The following is an 18,139-nucleotide window of genomic DNA, read 5'->3' as shown; positions in this document are numbered from 1 at the left end:
CAATCTGTTGTTTCATTCTAGAGTTTACCTTTGTAGTTGATTGGTCATAACAACCAGAGATGTAAAGTCTGGAGCTATAAATGCAGAGAAATTTCTCATGTCCCTCACTTCTTAACTAAGCCTATTTTGGTAATAGAATTTTGTAAACTCCAAAAATAAAAAAAATCAGGGGTAGATAATGATGATGGGATGGTCATGTAGGCTGTCCCTGAAGTTGTATCAAAATATGCTTTTCAAGCCAGACAAATCTAAATCTTACTTTTTTTTCTGCTTTATGTTTTTTGAGCAATTGTCATACTTTTGTTGGTACAATGTAATTATGTAATTATGCATCGTAGTGAGATTCAAAGTTATACAAACATACAAGCATACATCATTTGGTGAATTTCCCCCTTTTTATACTCTTAACTGTTTACTTATTTGGTATCTCATTGGAGTGCAAGTGTTCAAAGTTGTGTTCTAAAGTTGTAAAGGAATCCTCTGCAGGGAAGTTTACAACTGACTTGGCTTAAATGTAATGTTCTCCAGCATTTATAATTTCATTTATTGGGAATATCAATTTACCATCATTGTTCCCTCTACAGAAAGGCAGACACTCTCCAGATGTCTTCCAATAATGACCAGTTCTGTATCCCGATGTCAATAAAGAAGACCAATGGCCTTCCCGGGGATCCAAAGACAATTCCCGAAGGGGCTGTGTTAAGCTTTCACAACATCTGTTATCGAGTAAAAGTGAAGAGTGGATTTCTGTTTTGTCAGAAAACAGTTGAGAAAAAAATACTATCGAACATCAAGTAGGTGCATGAACTTTTAAAAAACCCTTTATTGACCTTCAGTGAAGGTTTTGCCTATTACCAATAAGTTGCTGGCATTTGTGTGCTCATCTTTATGCACATATATTGACACATGCTTTAACTTATTTTGGTTAATCTAGGACTGAAATGGTTGTTTCACTTGTTAAGTATATGTTTAATTTTGTAAGGAGCTGTTACACTTTTTAAATATGGATATACCATGTATATCAAGTTTTGCTTGAGAAACTGAACAATGAAGGTATCATGTAATTTTTTCTGTGTAAGTCTTATGTTTTGGTGCAAGAAAATCTGGCTGTATGATTCACTGCTTTTTATTATTATTATTTTTTTGGTGGTAATGGGATTCCTGGAAACCCTTCTGCCTCTGTGTTACACTCCCAGACCTATTTTATACTTTTTATTTGGAAACAGGGTCTTTTAAGCCAGCGCGGCTGGCTTCGAACCTGCGCGATCCTCCTGTCTCCGCCTCCCAAGCGCGGGGATTACAAGCGTGCGCCACCACGCCCGGCGCGATTCACTGCTTTTTGACTGTGGGGATTTAATTATAACTTTGAGATTTAGTTATCCAATATATGAAATAGAAGACTGCTGATAGACTTTCTGAGTCAGGCTTTTTTGGGTACTTATACATATCCTTTACATTCTAGTAACAAGGAAGTTGAAATGGTAGTATATTGTGAAAATACTTTGATTTACACATAAGCCTATTTTAAATTGACGGCCCAATTATAGTAGCTTAGTGTGTACTAATTCACCTAATGCTTTCGTTCCATAGTAATATCAGGTAGAAAATATATATAAGGCAACAATAATTTAACTCTTGTTGTTCAGTTAAAATGCAAAGTGATAGTTTAAGATCCAGAGTAATTGATTCCATATTAAAAGTACCCCATAAGTATTTTCATTCAGCAGTAAATTTAGAATTTAAAATGTGGTGTTCAAGTAAGAGCTCGTATGACGGGGAAATGAAGGGTTCTATGGAATCTTCTCACTATCAGGTATGTATTAGTTCACAGATGCTAGCCTTAGCGTGTTAATGTTTTTCTGAATTCTAGAGACCTGAATCAAAACTTCCTCTCTAGAGTGCAGGTAAGTGGGTTTGGGTTTGCTCAGACAGCGTGGCCTATTTGTCTTGTTTGTTCGATAGGGGAAATCATTCCTCCTAGACAAAGCAAGCAAATTTTCCTGACTTTCTAAGGCTGGGGAAATAGTTATAAAAATAGTCCTTTGACCCCATGTGTCTGCAGATCTATATAGAATCACGTTTGTCCTTTTTTCCTGACGTTTTGTGTGCAGCTATGGTCTTTTCGGTACAAATACAGAGTAGAAAGTTTCAGGAGAGAAATGGGGAGGAACTGAGAGCTGCCGGAGCTGAGGCCATGAACACTGCAGGATCAGAGTCTGTCCTTGCAGCAACCCTCGCTTTCTTCTTAAAAAAAAAAATTCCTGGTTAGCACCGGGTACGGTGGGGTACATGTCTGAAATCCCAGTACTTGGGAGGCTGAGACTGGAGGATCACAGTTTTGAGGACAGCCTCAGCAAGTAGTGAGAGACTCACCAATGTAGTGAGACCCTATTTCAAAATAAAAAATAGAAAGGACTGAGGGTGTAACTTGGAGGTAGAATGCCCCTGGATTCAATCCCCAGTGCTGCAAAAGAAAAAGAAAAAAGGTAAGAAAAGAAAAGTCCTGATTACCCGAGTGTGTGGGGCAAGTCAGCCTCAGCAACTTTGCGAGACCCTGTTTCACATAATCATAAAAATAATAACAACAACAATAATAATAGTAATATAAAGTTGAGGGTGTAACTTGGAGGTAGAATGCTCCTGGGTTCAATACTCAGTACCAAAAGGGGAAAAAATCCTGCCTACATGGGTACGGAGAAGAAGGGTGGCTGCAAGTTTTTTGTCTTTTGTTGCGTCGCTCGGTAGAACAGACTTATGAAACTGACGAGGTATTTGTGAAACATAATGAGTAAGACTTTGTGCTGAAAAGGTAGGAGGCAACATGATTTGAGTGTGTGCAGGTTGGGTAGGTGTGGGACGCATACCGTATAATGATGCATTTGTCTTGTTTTTGTGTGTGTGCTGGGGATTGAACCATGGGCTTTGAGCAGGATAAGCATGGTTCCCGTCACTGAGCTACACCCCCGGCCCCCAGTGTGTGTGTGTGTGTGCATGCGTGTGTGTGTGTGTGTGTGTGTGTGTGTGTGTGTGTGTATGCATATGGTAGAGACTGAACTCAGGGTCTTGCACATGCCAGGCAATAGCTCCACCACTGGGGCACATTCTTAGCTCCTCTTGCTCATCTTTTCAATGTAGTAGATTAGTAACTTAACCCAAAATGTTTCATGGATGCAAAGTTTTCACCATTTTTATGCCTTGCTAGTATGCTTTTCAGCAAAGGAAGTCATTGTCTTGTGCTTTTCTAGATGCATAAAAATGCAGTCAGGTCTTGGAGTTCAGTTGAGGGCAGTGAGAATGGGTGTACTTGCCTACTCAGATTGCTGCTCTAGATATCCATGAGAAGGTCCATCCCCTTTTTGTCTCCAGTGCTTCCAATCTTTCTCCCACGTGTTGGATTCAAATAGGTAGAGTCTCGTGCCGGGCGTGGTGGTGCACACTTGTAATCCCCGCGCTTGGGAGGCGGAGACAGGAGGATCGCGCTGGTTCAGAGCCAGCCTTGCTGGCTTAAGAGACCCTGTTTCGAAATAAAAATATAAAAATAGGTCTGGGAGTGTAGCCTGGACATAGAAGTTCTTCCAGGAACCCCAGTGCCAACCAACAATCAAACAAATAAACCCAAATAGGTAGAGTCTCTAGGATGTGTGAAAATTGCTTTCATTATCTTATTTTTGACTTGGGTTTGCTAGCACCAACACCATGCATAATGATAACTGTTTGGAACAGCTGGTTATAATATTGATTTTTTTTGTTTTTTCCTTTCTTTTGTAAAAATAAATTAAAATAAAAATTTCCCATGAGAATTCAGAAGTGTTTTGGGCCTGATGAGACATCTTTGTCTCTTGCTCATTTTTTCTGCATATCCAGCACCTGTGGTACAAACCATCCATTCCTGTCGGTGTGGGGTGTCCTATAATTGTGAAGGGAGTCCATTACACTCTTTGGGAGATTCTCAGATTAACAACTTATTTTGAAATAATTGCAGGTATAAGCCTGCACGCACATGCCCCGTCCCTCAGATTCCCTAATTTCCCTGTTGTTCCATTTGCTCCAGTCTCTGTGTCTCCTTTGTACCCATTGTCATTACTGGGTGTGGGAACCATCTGAGAGCGGGCTGTGCATGTGATCCTCCTTCATCCCTAGCCTCTGCAGCATTACTTTGCAAAAGGAGGAGCCTCTCCTTTATTGTCATCACTCGAGCGTTGTCTGGTGACAGCGGAGGGAAGATGTGGCCTGGTAATGAAGGCAGAGTGGTCCCGAGGGCGCCCGTCACCTCGCTCCCCACGCAGCTCACTGACCACCACGTGGCATCTCTTCAGACTCATCCCCCTGCTCTTTTCTAGTCCCCGCTCACTGCAGGTGTTGTTAAAGGTGATCACCTGGGCCTGTTGCTGTCTGCTGAACGTCACCACAACTCGGTGATGTTCCTCTTTGTACCTGATTGGCATTACAAGAGGAGACGCTGTGCCATTATTACAGAATCCTGTTCCTCAACAAACTCCACCGTCACCAACTCGTGATGACTCCTATGTGGGTCAGCAACCGCTGTTCTAGTTGCCAACGGGCGATTTTCTAATTATATTATCTTATAGTTTGTATTCTACAAAGCAGAAAACGTGCTTCCGTCATTGTCTCTTCTGCCTACTTGCTGTTTGAACATATGGACCTGATATATTTGGTCACATTCAGGAGTGATGCGTCCTCATCATTATTTATCTCGATGCCTCTCTTGTTCCTCACTTTACCAGTGGGAGACCATTCAAGATGGGGTTCTCCCTCATTATTCTGATGGATCCTCTCACTTTTTGATACTTCCTTGGCAGATCAAGAAGTGCCAGACTCATTGTATGCTTACTCTGCCAGCCCTGGAGTCAGCTCGTGTTCATTTCTTCATCCTGCTTGTGAATCTGCAGGTTCTGATGTGATTTCTTCCTCCTTTCTGCTCTATCTGAATATTCACTATCCTTACATGTCCACTTATTTGTGTGTCTCTTCTGTGCCTAGACATCTTCAAAGAATGTCTCCTACTGGAGTGATATCTCCCCATTTTTTAAAAATTATTATTATTTTTTTTTTTTGGTGATACTAGGGGTGGAACCCAGGGGCTTTCTACCTCTGGGCTATACTCCCAGACCTACTTTATACTTTATTTGGAAACAGGGTCTCACTAAGTTGCTGAGAGCCTCACTAAGTAGCTGAGGCTGGCTTCGAACCTATGCGATCCTCCTGTCTCAGCCTGCCAAGTGTGGCGATTACAAGCGTGTGCCACCACGCCGGCACTTCCCATTTTAAATTAAGTACTTTCCAGCTAACTCTCAGACACTTAACAAGGAAGGAAATGAACTGTCGTGAGGATATGTGTTTCCTTCGCTAAGTGGTAAGACATTTTCCCTCAGTGTTAAGCACTGATGATGCTTTTTTATCCTCTGGAGTACTTCATTCTAGCCTTTAGATTTCTGCTTAAAAAAATGTTTTTTGAGCCAGCATTCGGAAGGCTGAGACCGCAGGATTGCAGACTGTCTCAGCTACTTAGTGAGGCCCTCTGCAACTTAGTGAGACCCTGTTTCAAAAATAAAGAATAAAAAATAGGGTAGAAGTTGTAACTTGGAGGTCGAATGGCCCTGGGTTCCAGCCCCAGCCCCGCAAAAAAAAAAAAAAAATAATAATAATAATAATAATAAAAAAGTTTTTTGGTCTCATTTGACTTTAGTAGCAAAATTACTATTAATTTCTTTGTTTGATTATTGGTGTTTTATATTCATATGTCATGATGGAGTTCAGAGTGATAGAGCCACACATGTACTCAGCACTTGGCAATCCTCTTCCCAACTCCCACCCTGCTCCCTTCCCTTCCCTGTGCACAGCACTGAGATGGGCATTGATAATTTTGTGTATGTTCATTGTGTCCACGGAACTGTTTCCTTCATCAAATCTCCCTCTTTCCACCTGCCTCCCTCCCGTAGGTCCCCTCCACCCTTCCACTAGAGTTTTCCTTCTTTGTCTAGAGTCCCTTTTATATCTCAGTTTCTCCCTACCTTCTATTTATTATGGAAAATATCTGACCTTTTATTTTTTTGACTGGCTAATCTCACTTAGCATAATATTCCCTAGTTCCATCTATTTTCCTGCAAATTTGACATAATTTTCTTCTTTATGGCTGAGTAGAATTCCATTGTTTGTATATCCCATAATTTTGTGATCCATTCACTTGGTGTTGGACAGCTAGGCTGATTCCAAAATTAGGCTATTATTTATTGTGCTGCTGAAACATAAATATGTGTGTATGACTATAGCAGTCTGGTTTCAGTCCCTTTGGGAAGATACCCAGGAATGTTATAGCTGGGTCATATAGTAGTTCCATTTCCAGTCTTCTGAGGAACTTCTTCACTGATCTCCAAAGTAGCTGCACTAATTTACAATCTCACCAATGAAGAAATTAAAGAAGACCCTAGAAGATGGAAAGATCTTCCATGCTCTTGGATAGGCCGAATAAATATTATCAAAATGGCTATTCTTCCAAAAGTGATCTTTAGATTCAATGCAATCTCTATCAATATACCATAGTAATTCTTCTTAGAACTGGAAAAATCAGTCCTAAAATTTATGAGATTTAAAAAAGACCCTGAAGAGCCAAAATGGTTCTCAGCAATAAGCACCAAAGAGGAGGCATCATAGTTCCTGACTTCAAACTATACTACAGAGCTATAGTAATAAAAACAGCATGGTATTAGTACATAAACAGACATATAGACCAATGGAACAGAATAGTAGATTCAGAAACAAATCCATACACATACTGCCAATTGATTTTTGACAGAGGAGCCAAAAACATAGGCTGGAGAAAAGATAGCATTTATACCAAATGATGTTGGCAAAACTTGTTATCCATTTGTAGAAAAATGGAATTAAACCCCATCTTTGCACCCTGTACAGGAGTCAACTCAAGATGAATCAAAGATCTGGAAATTAAATCAGTCATTTTGCAGTTACTAGAAGAGGGCATAGGACCAGTGCTCCAACATATAGGTACTGGTAGAAACCTCCTCAATAAAAGCCCCAAGGCACAAGAAATTAAAACAAGGATTAATAAGTGCGAATGCACTGAATTGAAGAGCTTTTGTGCAGCCAAGAACCCTAATAGAGAGCCAGCAGAATGAGAGAAAATCTTTGCCAGCCACTCCTCTGATAGATCAGTAGTATTGATCACTGCTATTGAGTTAATGATCACTTAATTGTGTACAGCTTGACTAAGAGTTGGCACGTAAGCTAATTTGAAGACTCTGGTTGTCAACATTACCCAGGAGCTATTATTTACACTGTGTTAAGAGGAGGAAGTGCAACCGAGAGACCTCACGAAAATGTGTGTTACTTGTTTAAAGGAACTTTGTTTTTGTTGTTGCCTTTCATGGACCCAGGGCCTCCTGCATGCCAAGCACTGGCTCTACCACTGAGCAGTACCGCCAGGCCAATTTCAAGGAACCTTGAGCATTTGACAGGTCTCTTTTCCAAAAGGGATAAATAATTTCAAAAATAAATGAAAGAGGAACATAGAGAACCAGAACTATCTTTCTTACTACTCCTCAGTAGAGACTAACTTCCTTTGTAGACTAGACTTATATTAATCAGTAATTCCTTTTCTGTTTCCTTGTTTGAATTGGTACTTGATTTCTGCCTACAATTTCATCAACCTTCAAGGTCAACTGACACTGAATAGAACTTTGTTTAAAGTGGAATGATAAATCAGTATGTGTTTGTGTTTACAGTGGGATCATGAAACATGGACTCAATGCCATCCTGGGACCCACAGGTGGAGGAAAATCTTCGTGAGTATAACACAAAATATAAGTCACCCTTTTCTGAGCAGTTCCATTGTCCTTTAAAAAAATCAGTTTTATGGGAGGAGTTATTGACTGATCTTTTACTCGCATGTCCAGTCTGGCTTGAGGTGCTACAGATAACATACATTTGGGCTACTGTTATGCCAGGAGTGTGGCATGATAAAGTAGCTGGCATCCTGTGGTTGGCCATAGTATGAATTAATGAGAAGAAAAAAAGTAAGGGATTTTATTAAAAGTGGGGAGATGGAACAGAAAGTATAATCACAGACATGCATCTTAGATAAAAAAAAGTCCATTACCTGGGTCTGGTCCACCAAGGTCAGATGACCAGAAGGGTCATTTGGGACATCTGTGCTACATAAGCTCATGTTGCTCTTCTTTTATATTTTGGGGCTTTCTAAGCGCATATAATGGAAAAGAAGTTGAGAAGTGTGTGTGTGTGTGTGTGTGTGTGTGTGTGTGTGTGTGTGTGTATGTGTGTGTGTGTTAAAATGTTAGTTAAACCATAGAATTTTGTCTTATTCATTTTCTATCTTGAGCAGAATTGGGATTCAGAGTAGTTGAGATATGGCTTGTGTTGGAGGGGGAAAAAGTGCCCTAACATTATGTCTTTTATAGGTTGCTAGATGTCTTAGCTGCAAGGAAAGATCCCCGGGGATTATCTGGAGATGTTTTGATAAATGGAGCACCTCAACCTGCCAATTTCAAATGTTATTCAGGTTATGTGGTACAAGTAAGTATTAGTGGGTTTCTCTTTTAGGTTAGTGCCTCGGCTCATACTTTAGTGTGCTTACAGTTGAACATAGGATATGCACATGGAAATAACTTTTTTTCTATTTTTTCATTTTTTTTCTGTATGTGTGCTACTGAGGAGGATTGAACCCAGGGGCACTCTACCACTGAGCTATGTCTCCATTCCTTTTTATTTTTTATTTTGAGACAGGGTCTCACTAAGTTACGCTGACCTCAAACCTGCAGTCCTCTTATCTGAGCCTCTCAGGTACTGGGATTACAGGTATGCACCACTGAGCTCAGCTGGAAATACCTTCTTTCACACCAGCTTTTCATAATCTCTCATTATATTGAGGGTGGAGGTAAAGGGAAAGGCAGAGAGGACCTGGAATATGACCCTGGGATCCAGTGGTATCAATCCAACTGTTAACAATTCCAAAGGGAAACCTGTTGTCCTTTTTTGCTATTCTTGCACTTTTTCCTCCCCCTAGAAGATACCCTGGTCAGTTCCACGTGCTCAGCCATCTGAGGGTGTCTGGTAGCATCCTAAGCCCCTGTGCGGCACGTGGGTGAGCAGGTGGGGGTGAAATGGTTTCGTGGGCTCCTCAGCTGTCTGCTTGTGGACTCACTGCCAGTTTCTTTGCCCTTAGCCAGAAATCCACCTTGGGTTTGTTATCTTCATGGATTAAGCTACACACACTAGAGTGATGGTCAGTGTGTCTCATTAAAACACCATTTGCTTTCAGGATGACGTTGTGATGGGCACCCTGACGGTGAGAGAAAACCTACAGTTCTCAGCAGCGCTTTGGCTCCCAACAACTATGACAAACCATGAAAAAGATGAGAGGATCAACAAGGTCATTGAAGAGTTAGGTCTTAACAAGGTGGCAGATTCCAAGTTAATGTGGAAAAAAAAAAAAAAAAAAAACCCTGGTAGTATAATCGACAGGAAAGAAACCTCCCATGCACATTGGTCAAGTCTTGGCTCATCAGATATCTTTGCAGTGTCTGCCCGCCCCCAACCCCCTTTTAGCTTTATTCTTCCTGTTTACCTCTAGGAGAATTTGTTCCCTTGCTTTCTTGAGGTATATTTTTGGAATTGAGATTCTAAGCATTCTTGCTCTGTATGTTTCAGCTTGCTGTAACTTGACTTCTAAAACCATATTCTGTCATTAGGATTTACTTCTCACTTGCATAGTGATTGAATTCTTTTTCTAAAATCCTTCTTTTGGCAGCTTTGTCGTTCTTCCTTCTTCCCTTCCTTCTGCCAATGTTTATTTCCTGGCTCCTCTGGTCGACTCTTTTAGGCTGAAGGGGTACTAGTAATAAAGAGTGGCAAGCAGCTTCTTTTGTGGGTTGTGTAGTACCAGGAAGAGGAAATGAGAAGAATAATGAACTTTATTACTGAATAGCTGGTATGAACATTTTGCTGAGCAGACATTTGGAGTTTGGGGTGACAGTGAGCTATTTAGAATGTAATGACTATGCTTTAGAACCCTGTGATCTCCCCTCCATAGAGGCAGTGAGGAATGGGTGTTTTTTTTTTTTTTGGCTATTTCTTCCTTTCATCTGTGCTGACAATCTTTTTTTAAATTTATTTATTTTTTAAATTGGTGCATTGTCATATATCAATCACATTGGGGTATAAGACTTGAGAGGATATACAAGCACACATCATCCAATTAGCCCTCCTCAAGCCCCCATCCCATTCCCTCCCCCTCCCTTCATCCCACACTTCTTTGGTGATTAACTTTGATGCATTTGTTTATGTACCTCCTGCGTTTTAAAGAGGCTCCATCCTCCACTATTACATACCCTCTGATTGGTCACATTAGTTGCTTCACTATAGGGCCCTTTCTATAGCTCAACCTCTTCCTGTTGCCCCTTTCCTCCTAGTTATTGCAGATTAAGAGAAGCATCTGATTTATATTTTCTGCGATATTTCCCTGTGCATGCTGCGTTGCAAGTACCGATCCCACTCTTTACAGCCCCAATAGTGGCCTGGCTACTCAGTGGACTGATCCAGACCTCACTGGCTCAAGCAGCGGCCTTGCCTCATGGGAGGCCCCTGTTCTGGTCTCACTGGCCCCTACACCAGCCTAACCCCTCAGCTGGCTTCGATCCTGGCCTTGGAGGCCACAGGAGTGGCCTAGCCTAAGGGCGGGCTCCGATGCTGGACATTGGCCCTAATCCCTCAGCAGGTTCCGCTCCCAGCCTAGGAGGCCCCAGCACTGGCCATGCCTCACGGCAGGCTCCGATGCTGACCTCGCTGGACCAGCACCAGTCTAACCCTTCAGCAGGTTGTTATCCTGGCTTCGGAGGCCCCATGACCGGCCTTGCCTCACGGCAGGCTCCGATGCCGGCCTCACTGGCCCCGGCACTGGCCTAACCCCTCAGCAGGCTCTTATCCTGGCCTAGGAAGCCCCAGTACCAGCCTTGCCTCAAGGCAGGCTCCGATGCCGGCCTTGCTGGCCCCAGCACTGGCCTAAACCCTTGGCAGGCTCTTATCCTGGCCTTGGAGGCCCCAGTACTGGCCTTGCCTCAAGGCAGTCTCCGATCCCGGCCTCGGAGGCCTGAGCACCAGCCTTGCCTCACAGCAGGCTCCGGTGCCAGCCTCGCTGGCCCCAGCACCGGCCTAACCCCTCGGCAGGCTCTTATCCTGGCCTCGGAGGACCCAGTATTGGCCTTACCTCAAGGCAGACTCCGATTACGGCCTCGCTGGCCACAGCACCGGCCTAACCCCTTGGCAGGCTCTTATCCTGGCCTTGGAGGCCCCAGTCCTGGCCTTGCCTCACGGAAGGCTCCAATGCCGGCCTCACTGGCCCCAGCACTGGTCTAACCCCTCCGCAGGCTCCGATCACGGCCTTGAAGGCCCCAGCACTGGCCATGCCTCATGGCAGGCTCCGATGCTGGCCTCACCTCATGGCAGGCTCCGATGCCGGCCTCGCTGGCCCCAGTACCGGTCTCTCCCTTCGGCAGGCTCTTATCCTGGCCTCGGAGGTCCCAGTACCGGCCTTGCCTCAAGGCAGGCTCCGATCCCGGCCTCGCTGGCCCCAGCACCGACCTAACCCCTCCGCCGGCTCTTATCCTGGCCTCGGAGGCCCCAGTACTGGCCTTGCCTCAAGGCAGTCTCCGATCCCAGCCTCGGAGGCCCCAGCACTGGCCTTGCCTCACAGTAGGCTCTGATGTCGGCCTCTCTGGCCCCAGCACTGGCTTAACCCCTCGGCAGGCTCTTATCCTGGCCTCGGAGGCCCCAGAACCGGCCTTGCCTCAAGGCAGGCTCCGATGCCGGCCTCACTGGCCCCAGTTCCAGTCTAACCCCTCGGCAGGCTCCGATCCCGGCCTCAGAGGCCCCAGCACCGGCCATGCCTCACGGCAGGCTCCGATGCCGGCCTCGCTGGCCCCAGCACCAGCCTAACTCCTCGGCATGCTCTTATCCTGGCCTCGGAGGCCCCAGTACCGGCCTTGCCTCACGGCAGGCTCCGATGCTGGCCTCGCTGGCCCTAGCACTGGCCTAACCACTCAGCAGGCTCCGGACCCGACCTCGAAGGCCCCAGCACCAGCCTTGCCTCATGGCAGGCTCCGATGCCGGTCTCGCTGGCCCCAGCATCGGTCTAACCCCTCGGCAGGCTCCAATCCCAGCCACAGAGGCCTCAGTACTGGCCTTGTCTCACAGAAAGCTCCAATGTCGGCCACTGGCCCCGGCACCGCCTAACCCCTCAGCAGCTTCCGATCACTGTCTCTGTGGTTATTATTTCAAAGGTTCCAGGTGTAATGTATCAGATATCTGCCTCCCCTGAGTACTGGCCACTGCCATTGCCACTGCCTCCACCATTTCAAATCCTTCCCAGGCTCTTTTTCCACTCTGAATGTTGTCCAGTGTTCCTAAGCATGCATTATGGTAGCATTCGACATTTGGTGTAATTTCTCCAAAAAATTAAGGGTGGTAGGATCCGGTTTCTGCTTCTCCTGAATACCAGTCTCCACCGCCATCGCGGAGACCTCTTTCAACACCGCCTTTCTCCTTGGTCTCCGCTAAACTCTCTCCTTAAGGGTGATGTCTGAGATTCTTAACAATATAGAGAAATAGCTGTCCTCCTTCACGGGGAATTTTTCCATAAGTTCCAGGGCATTTAGATAAGTTTTGTCTGCATATCCAGTGTCCTGGCATCCATAACGGCTTTCTAAACTCCTCTCCAATATTTTTCTTTTTTTTTCTGTTCCTTTTTTTTTTTTTTTTAAATAAGAGAAGACAGTATATGTAGTTTGAGGAGGTAGTGGGATCAGGCACTCACTCAGTAGTACTGTAACCCGGTCGGTTTCCCCATGGGTCCAGAGTGCTCCGCACTACTCCGCCTGGGGCCCAGGGTCCCGCTACCCGGCCCCGGCTGGCATGCTCCGCGCGACCCCTGCCCGGAACCCAGGGTACTGAACCCGGTTTCTCCAGGGGTCTGGCATGTTACGCACAGTTTGGCAAGGGGCCCAGAGTCCCGTGACCCAGGACCCGGCTGGCGTGCCCCGCGCGACCCCCGCCCGGAACCCAGCATGTTACTGGGCCTGGTTTCTCCAGGGGTCTAGCTTGCTACACTCAGTTCGGCCCAGGCCCAGAGTCCCGTGACCCGTGCCCTGGCAGGGGTGACCCGTGCGACCCCCTCCCGGAACCCAGCATCTCACTGTGCCTGGTTTATCCAGGGGTCTGGCGTGCTACCTGCTGACAATCTTTTATGTAAGGTGTATTTTGCTATATTTTGTTTGGAAGAATAATTCGGAAATGCTACCATTAACCACTTATTGTTGTTTTTTGAGTAATGGAGTTTTCTTTGCTTTAGCTATGTTTATTTGCTTGATTTTGTCTTTCCAGCAAGGTACTTTCTTTTACAATGATGATGATGATGATGATTTTGTAATGTCAGTGAATCCAGAGCAAGTGCTCTACCACTGAGCTACATCTCCAGTCCTGTTCTTAACCTTTAAGCATTCATTTCTCTAAATGGTTCATTTGGATTTCCAGGGAACATGTACAAAGGCAGTTGTTAACTTCTAAGAATTCATGTAATTTCATTGACTGAGATAATTTTGACCTTTTAAATAAAACTTGAAAAATATAGAGAAAATCGACCGCTATAATGATATGATTATGAGGTACTTAACATAAGAGAATAATTACTAACAATTTTTGTTGTGGTACTGGGGATTGAGCCAAGGGGCATTCTATCTCCAAGCTACATCCCCAGGCCTATTGTATTTTTATTTTTGAAGCAGGGTCTTGTTAAGTTGATGAGAGTCTCACTACTTACTGAGGCTGTTCTTGAACCTCAGATCCTTCTGTCTCAGCCCCCCAAGTACTGGAATTATAAGTGTGCACCACCATGCCTGGCTCTAATAGACCTAGATTTCTCAGTAGTTAGCATCTTATCCCATAATCTTTTTATTATTTATTTATTTATTTATTTATTTGCGGGTCTGGGGACGGAACCCAGGGGCATTCGACTTCTGAGCTATACTCCCTGCCCTATTTTTTATTCTTTATTTTGAAACTGGGTCTCTCTGAGTTGCAAAGAGCCTCACTAAGTAGCTGAGGCTGTCTGCGAACCACCATCCTCTGGGTTTCAGCTTCCCAAATGCTGAGATTGTAAGCGTGCGCCACCATGCCTGGCTTATCCCATAATCTTAATAGCCATTTCTTACTGAAGTATTTTAAAGAAAATTATATCTTACTTTGTCCCTAAAAAGTCATTATGCACCTGCAAAACACAAAGCCAAGAGGCTAAGTGTGTGGTTCAGTGGTAGAATATGCTTTTGCAAAGTGTGAGGCCCTGGGCTTCATCCCTAGCACCAAATAAATAAGTAAATAAACATAAAAACAAAAGAAAAAGGACATTTGGCTACCTAACTGTAATATTATTATCAATGAACAAAAGTCTTCATGTCATCAGCTCTGTCAAGCCCACTTTCATTCATCTTCCTCAGACTGTCTCCAAATTTCTCTTACTGTGCAGTTATTAATGGGATACAGCCAAGGGCCATGAGTAGCCTGTGATTATTATCTCTTTGGAGACTTTGAATTTCAGAATTGTTTTCTACTTCCTGCCACCCCAAAGCCTTCTAACTCCTCTTGGCACACATGCTGAAATTGACTGGTTGAAAAGATTAAGCCAGTGCTCTGTGGAATATCCCACCTTCTGGATTTGTCTGAAAGGATGAATTGGGAATTCTGCAGTGAGTTAGAAAGTGGGCAGCATCAATTTGGAAAGCTTTCTGTTGATTGAAAGTGTGTTAATGTGGTATATTTGGTATTATATATAATATGGCTCCAAGGTCCCCCACTTCTTATAGGTCCACTGGGGATAAGTAGATAGTTTGTGAAGAGGGGTTTGTTAGGTGACTAATAAATTATTAGAGATGCTTTCCTCTTTCCTCTCCTTTATTTATCTCCTGTTTTATGCTGTGATCTCACTCTATCAGGGCCATTTCTGCTCATATTCTAACTTGCTATTTGTTTGTGTGTGGTATTGGGGATTGAACCCAGGGGCATTCCACCACCTAGCTACACCCCCAGCCCTATTTTTTATTTTTTTATTTTGAAACCGGTTCTCAGTGAGTTGCAAAGGGCCTCATTAAGTAGCTGAGGCTGTCCATGAACTGTGATCCTCCTGTCTCAGCCTCCCAAATGCTGGGATCACAAACGTATGCCACCATGCTCAGCTTCTAACTCGCTATTCATTTATTTTTTGTGGTACTAGGGGTTGAACCCAGACACATTCTACCTCTGAGCCAAACCCAGCCCCACATTTTATTCTTTATTTTGAAGCAGGATCTCACTAAGTTGCAAAGGGCCTTAGTAGCTAAGGTTGGCTGTGATTCTGCGATCCTCCTGTCTCAGCCTCCCAAGTGCTGGGATTACAAGTATGTGCCGCCACACCCAGTTTTAACTTACTATTTTAAACTCTATATTTGACAGGATAAGGAACCTATAGAACCATTAAAAGCATGGACTTCATCTCAGGTTACACACTTAGTAGTTTTGCCCAGTGCATCTGGTAAAGGGAAACTGACTCCTTCTCCCAGGTATTCCTTTACTTGCTATTGTGCAGAGTGAGAATCAAGAGCTAACATGTCTCTAGCAGGACGGGCTGAATGATAGTGATCATGGTTGTTCCTGTTGATAATGACAGTGATTTGCGTTTTAGGTTGGAACTCAGTTTCTCCGTGGTGTGTCTGGGGGAGAAAGGAAAAGGACTAGCATCGCAATGGAGCTGATCACTGATCCTTCCATCTTGTTCCTGGATGAGCCCACAACTGGCTTAGACTCAAGCACAGCAAATGCTGTCTTTTTACTCTTGAAAAGGTGAGTGCAAGTGCATCAAGAACATTGCTCTCTCTTTTCTTTCCTTTTTTCTTTTCTTTCTTTCTTTTTTTGTGGTACTGGGAACAGAACCCAGGGGCATTTTACCTTCGAGCTACACCCCCAGCCTTATTTGTAATTCTTTATTTTTTGAAACAGGGCCTAACTAAGTTGGGAAGAGCCTCAGTAAGTAGCTGAAGCTGGCTGCGAACCTGGATGCTCCTGTTTCAGCCTCCCAAGTACTAAGATTACAAGTATACACCACCATGCCTGGCTATTTCTTTCTTACTTTTCTGTGTGTGTGTGTGTGTGTGTGTGTGTGTGTGTGTGTGTGTGTGTTGATTGAACCCAGGAATATTCTGCCAGGCTACACCTCCAGCCATATTTTATTTTTTATTTGGAAACAGGGTTTCACTAAGTTGCTGCTAGCCTTGCTCCTTCAATCCTCCTGTCTCAACCTCCCCAAAACTGGGCTTACAGTTCTGTTATTTATTTAACATCTGATCACTTCTTGTACCTGGTATTCTTGGTACAGGGGATTCAGAAGTGAATGGCAAAATTTCTTCCTTCTTTGTTAGAGGGAAGCAACCAGTGAACATCAAAGTGTTGTCAAGCAAGATGAAACAAGAGCTCAGGAAGGAAGGCTGTGGGGGTGGGGAGCTGGTGGAAACAGCAGGGGGTTCAGAGAGAGCTCAAGTGTGTACCTGCTAGCTGGGAGAGAGGGAGTGAGGCCTGCTCTCCCTGGCAGAAGAGACCTCTAGCTGGAAGGAGCAGGCAGTGGTCCCAAGGCAGAGCATGCCTGAGGTGTGTGGGCAGAGCATCAGAGACTCCAGAGGGGCAAGGACCCAGTGAGTTGAGGAGAATGGGAGTGGCTACTATCATCACTCCACCACTGCCCGCGGTTTAGAGGCAAAAATTACTTTCCATCCATCCCTGGAGGCTGAACATGGAGGTCGAGGTATCCACGGGTGTTTCTTCCCAGGCCTGTCTCACTGGCCTGTGGTTGGCCACCCTCTCCCTTTGTGCCCATGTCCTAATCTCCTCTTAAGTGGACATCTGCTCAGTGATACTTTTGTTATTCATGACCTCTTGAAGATTGTCTTCAAATGTAGCCCCATTCTGAGGCCGCCGTGGGGTTAGGACTTAAGCCTGTGAGTTCTGGGGAGGCCAGGGTTCAGTCATCACAGTTAGAATTGACACAAGCTGCGCTGAGTTGGTGGCAGCTACACAGACCTCGCAGGCTGCTGTGAGAAATGGGTCCTTTTCTGTCACTGAGGACCATGGAGGGATCCTGAGAGTGTCAGAGCAGTGCTGTGGCTGTGGGGAGGCTGTGCAGCTGGGTAGGTTGAGAGCAGATACAGGAAGGAGCCATGAGGGTCTTGGGGCTGGAGTAGGATACCCACGGGGAGCTGGAGCAGGGATCCTGTGCAATTTTCAAGGCAAAATTAACTGGAAGGGCCCGGGAACTGGACCTGGGCTGTGAGGACCGAGACATGCACTCCTGAGGAGTGGGCCTCAACTAGCAGAGGAATGAAGCCAAAACAATGACATCTCCTTTATCAAGAAAGGAGACTGTGGCAGGAATGATTATAGGAGAAATTTCAAAAGTTTAGTTTTGAACAACTTCTCAAAAATGAATAAAAATAACCGCAAGCAGACAGGGCAGCTCCAAGAGCAAAGCAGAGAACTCTCTCTGCCCTCGCTTGGCTCCCCACCTTTGACATACTCTGCTGGCTTTGCTGCCCCCCATTTCAGCCTTGCATAGGTTTCTTCCAGCTTGATGCTCGGCACCCCTAAACACTGCTTAGTGAACACTTGTAGGAGCGAGGACACCCCATCGCATCAGCCTTCCAATGAGGAGGACCATGAGGACGGCTTCCCAACCATGGAGTCCTCAGACTCCAGTCAAACATCACCAGTTTCCAGGCTGTCGCTCTTCTGTCTCAGGATCCTCTGCAGAAAAATATCTTTTCTAGTTTTTTTTTTTTCCTAATCTGTAACACCTCCTCAGTCTTTCTCTTGTGAGTGTGTCCTTGCACGTCCCAGTCCATGTCCTGGGGTGGCCTTAGCTGGATCACTGTGTGCCAGGTATTGACTGGGGCCAGGAGCTGCTGCTGTGTGCTCCTGGGTGCCACACCTGGGCCTGCACCCCAACAGGTGGTGTGAACCTCCATCATCTCACCTGTTACTGGGTGAGATGATGAGATGCTGGGCTGCTCTGCTGCGA

General features: G+C 44.9%; 1 protein-coding gene across 1 annotated transcript in view; it reads left to right on the top strand.

Annotated features, from left to right (window-relative positions):
* Nucleotides 1–603: 603 nt before the first annotated feature.
* LOC308279601 (broad substrate specificity ATP-binding cassette transporter ABCG2-like) overlaps nt 604–18,139 on the top strand; it is a gene marked incomplete at both ends in the record, with an annotated part of 32,803 nt that continues 15,267 nt past the window's right edge. The window contains 5 exons of the mRNA XM_080720118.1: nt 604–794; nt 7,761–7,820; nt 8,454–8,568; nt 9,314–9,466; nt 15,758–15,915. Coding sequence (XP_080576244.1) covers nt 604–794; nt 7,761–7,820; nt 8,454–8,568; nt 9,314–9,466; nt 15,758–15,915 — 677 coding nt within the window. The remainder of the gene's footprint in view (nt 795–7,760; nt 7,821–8,453; nt 8,569–9,313; nt 9,467–15,757; nt 15,916–18,139) is intronic.

This window comes from Muscardinus avellanarius (genome assembly GCF_963383645.1).
Source record: "Muscardinus avellanarius genome assembly, contig: SCAFFOLD_70, whole genome shotgun sequence".
Taxonomy (NCBI): Eukaryota; Metazoa; Chordata; class Mammalia; order Rodentia; family Gliridae; genus Muscardinus; species Muscardinus avellanarius.
The sequence above is the reverse complement of the archived record's forward strand: the minus strand, read 5'-3'. Positions and strand labels throughout refer to the sequence as shown.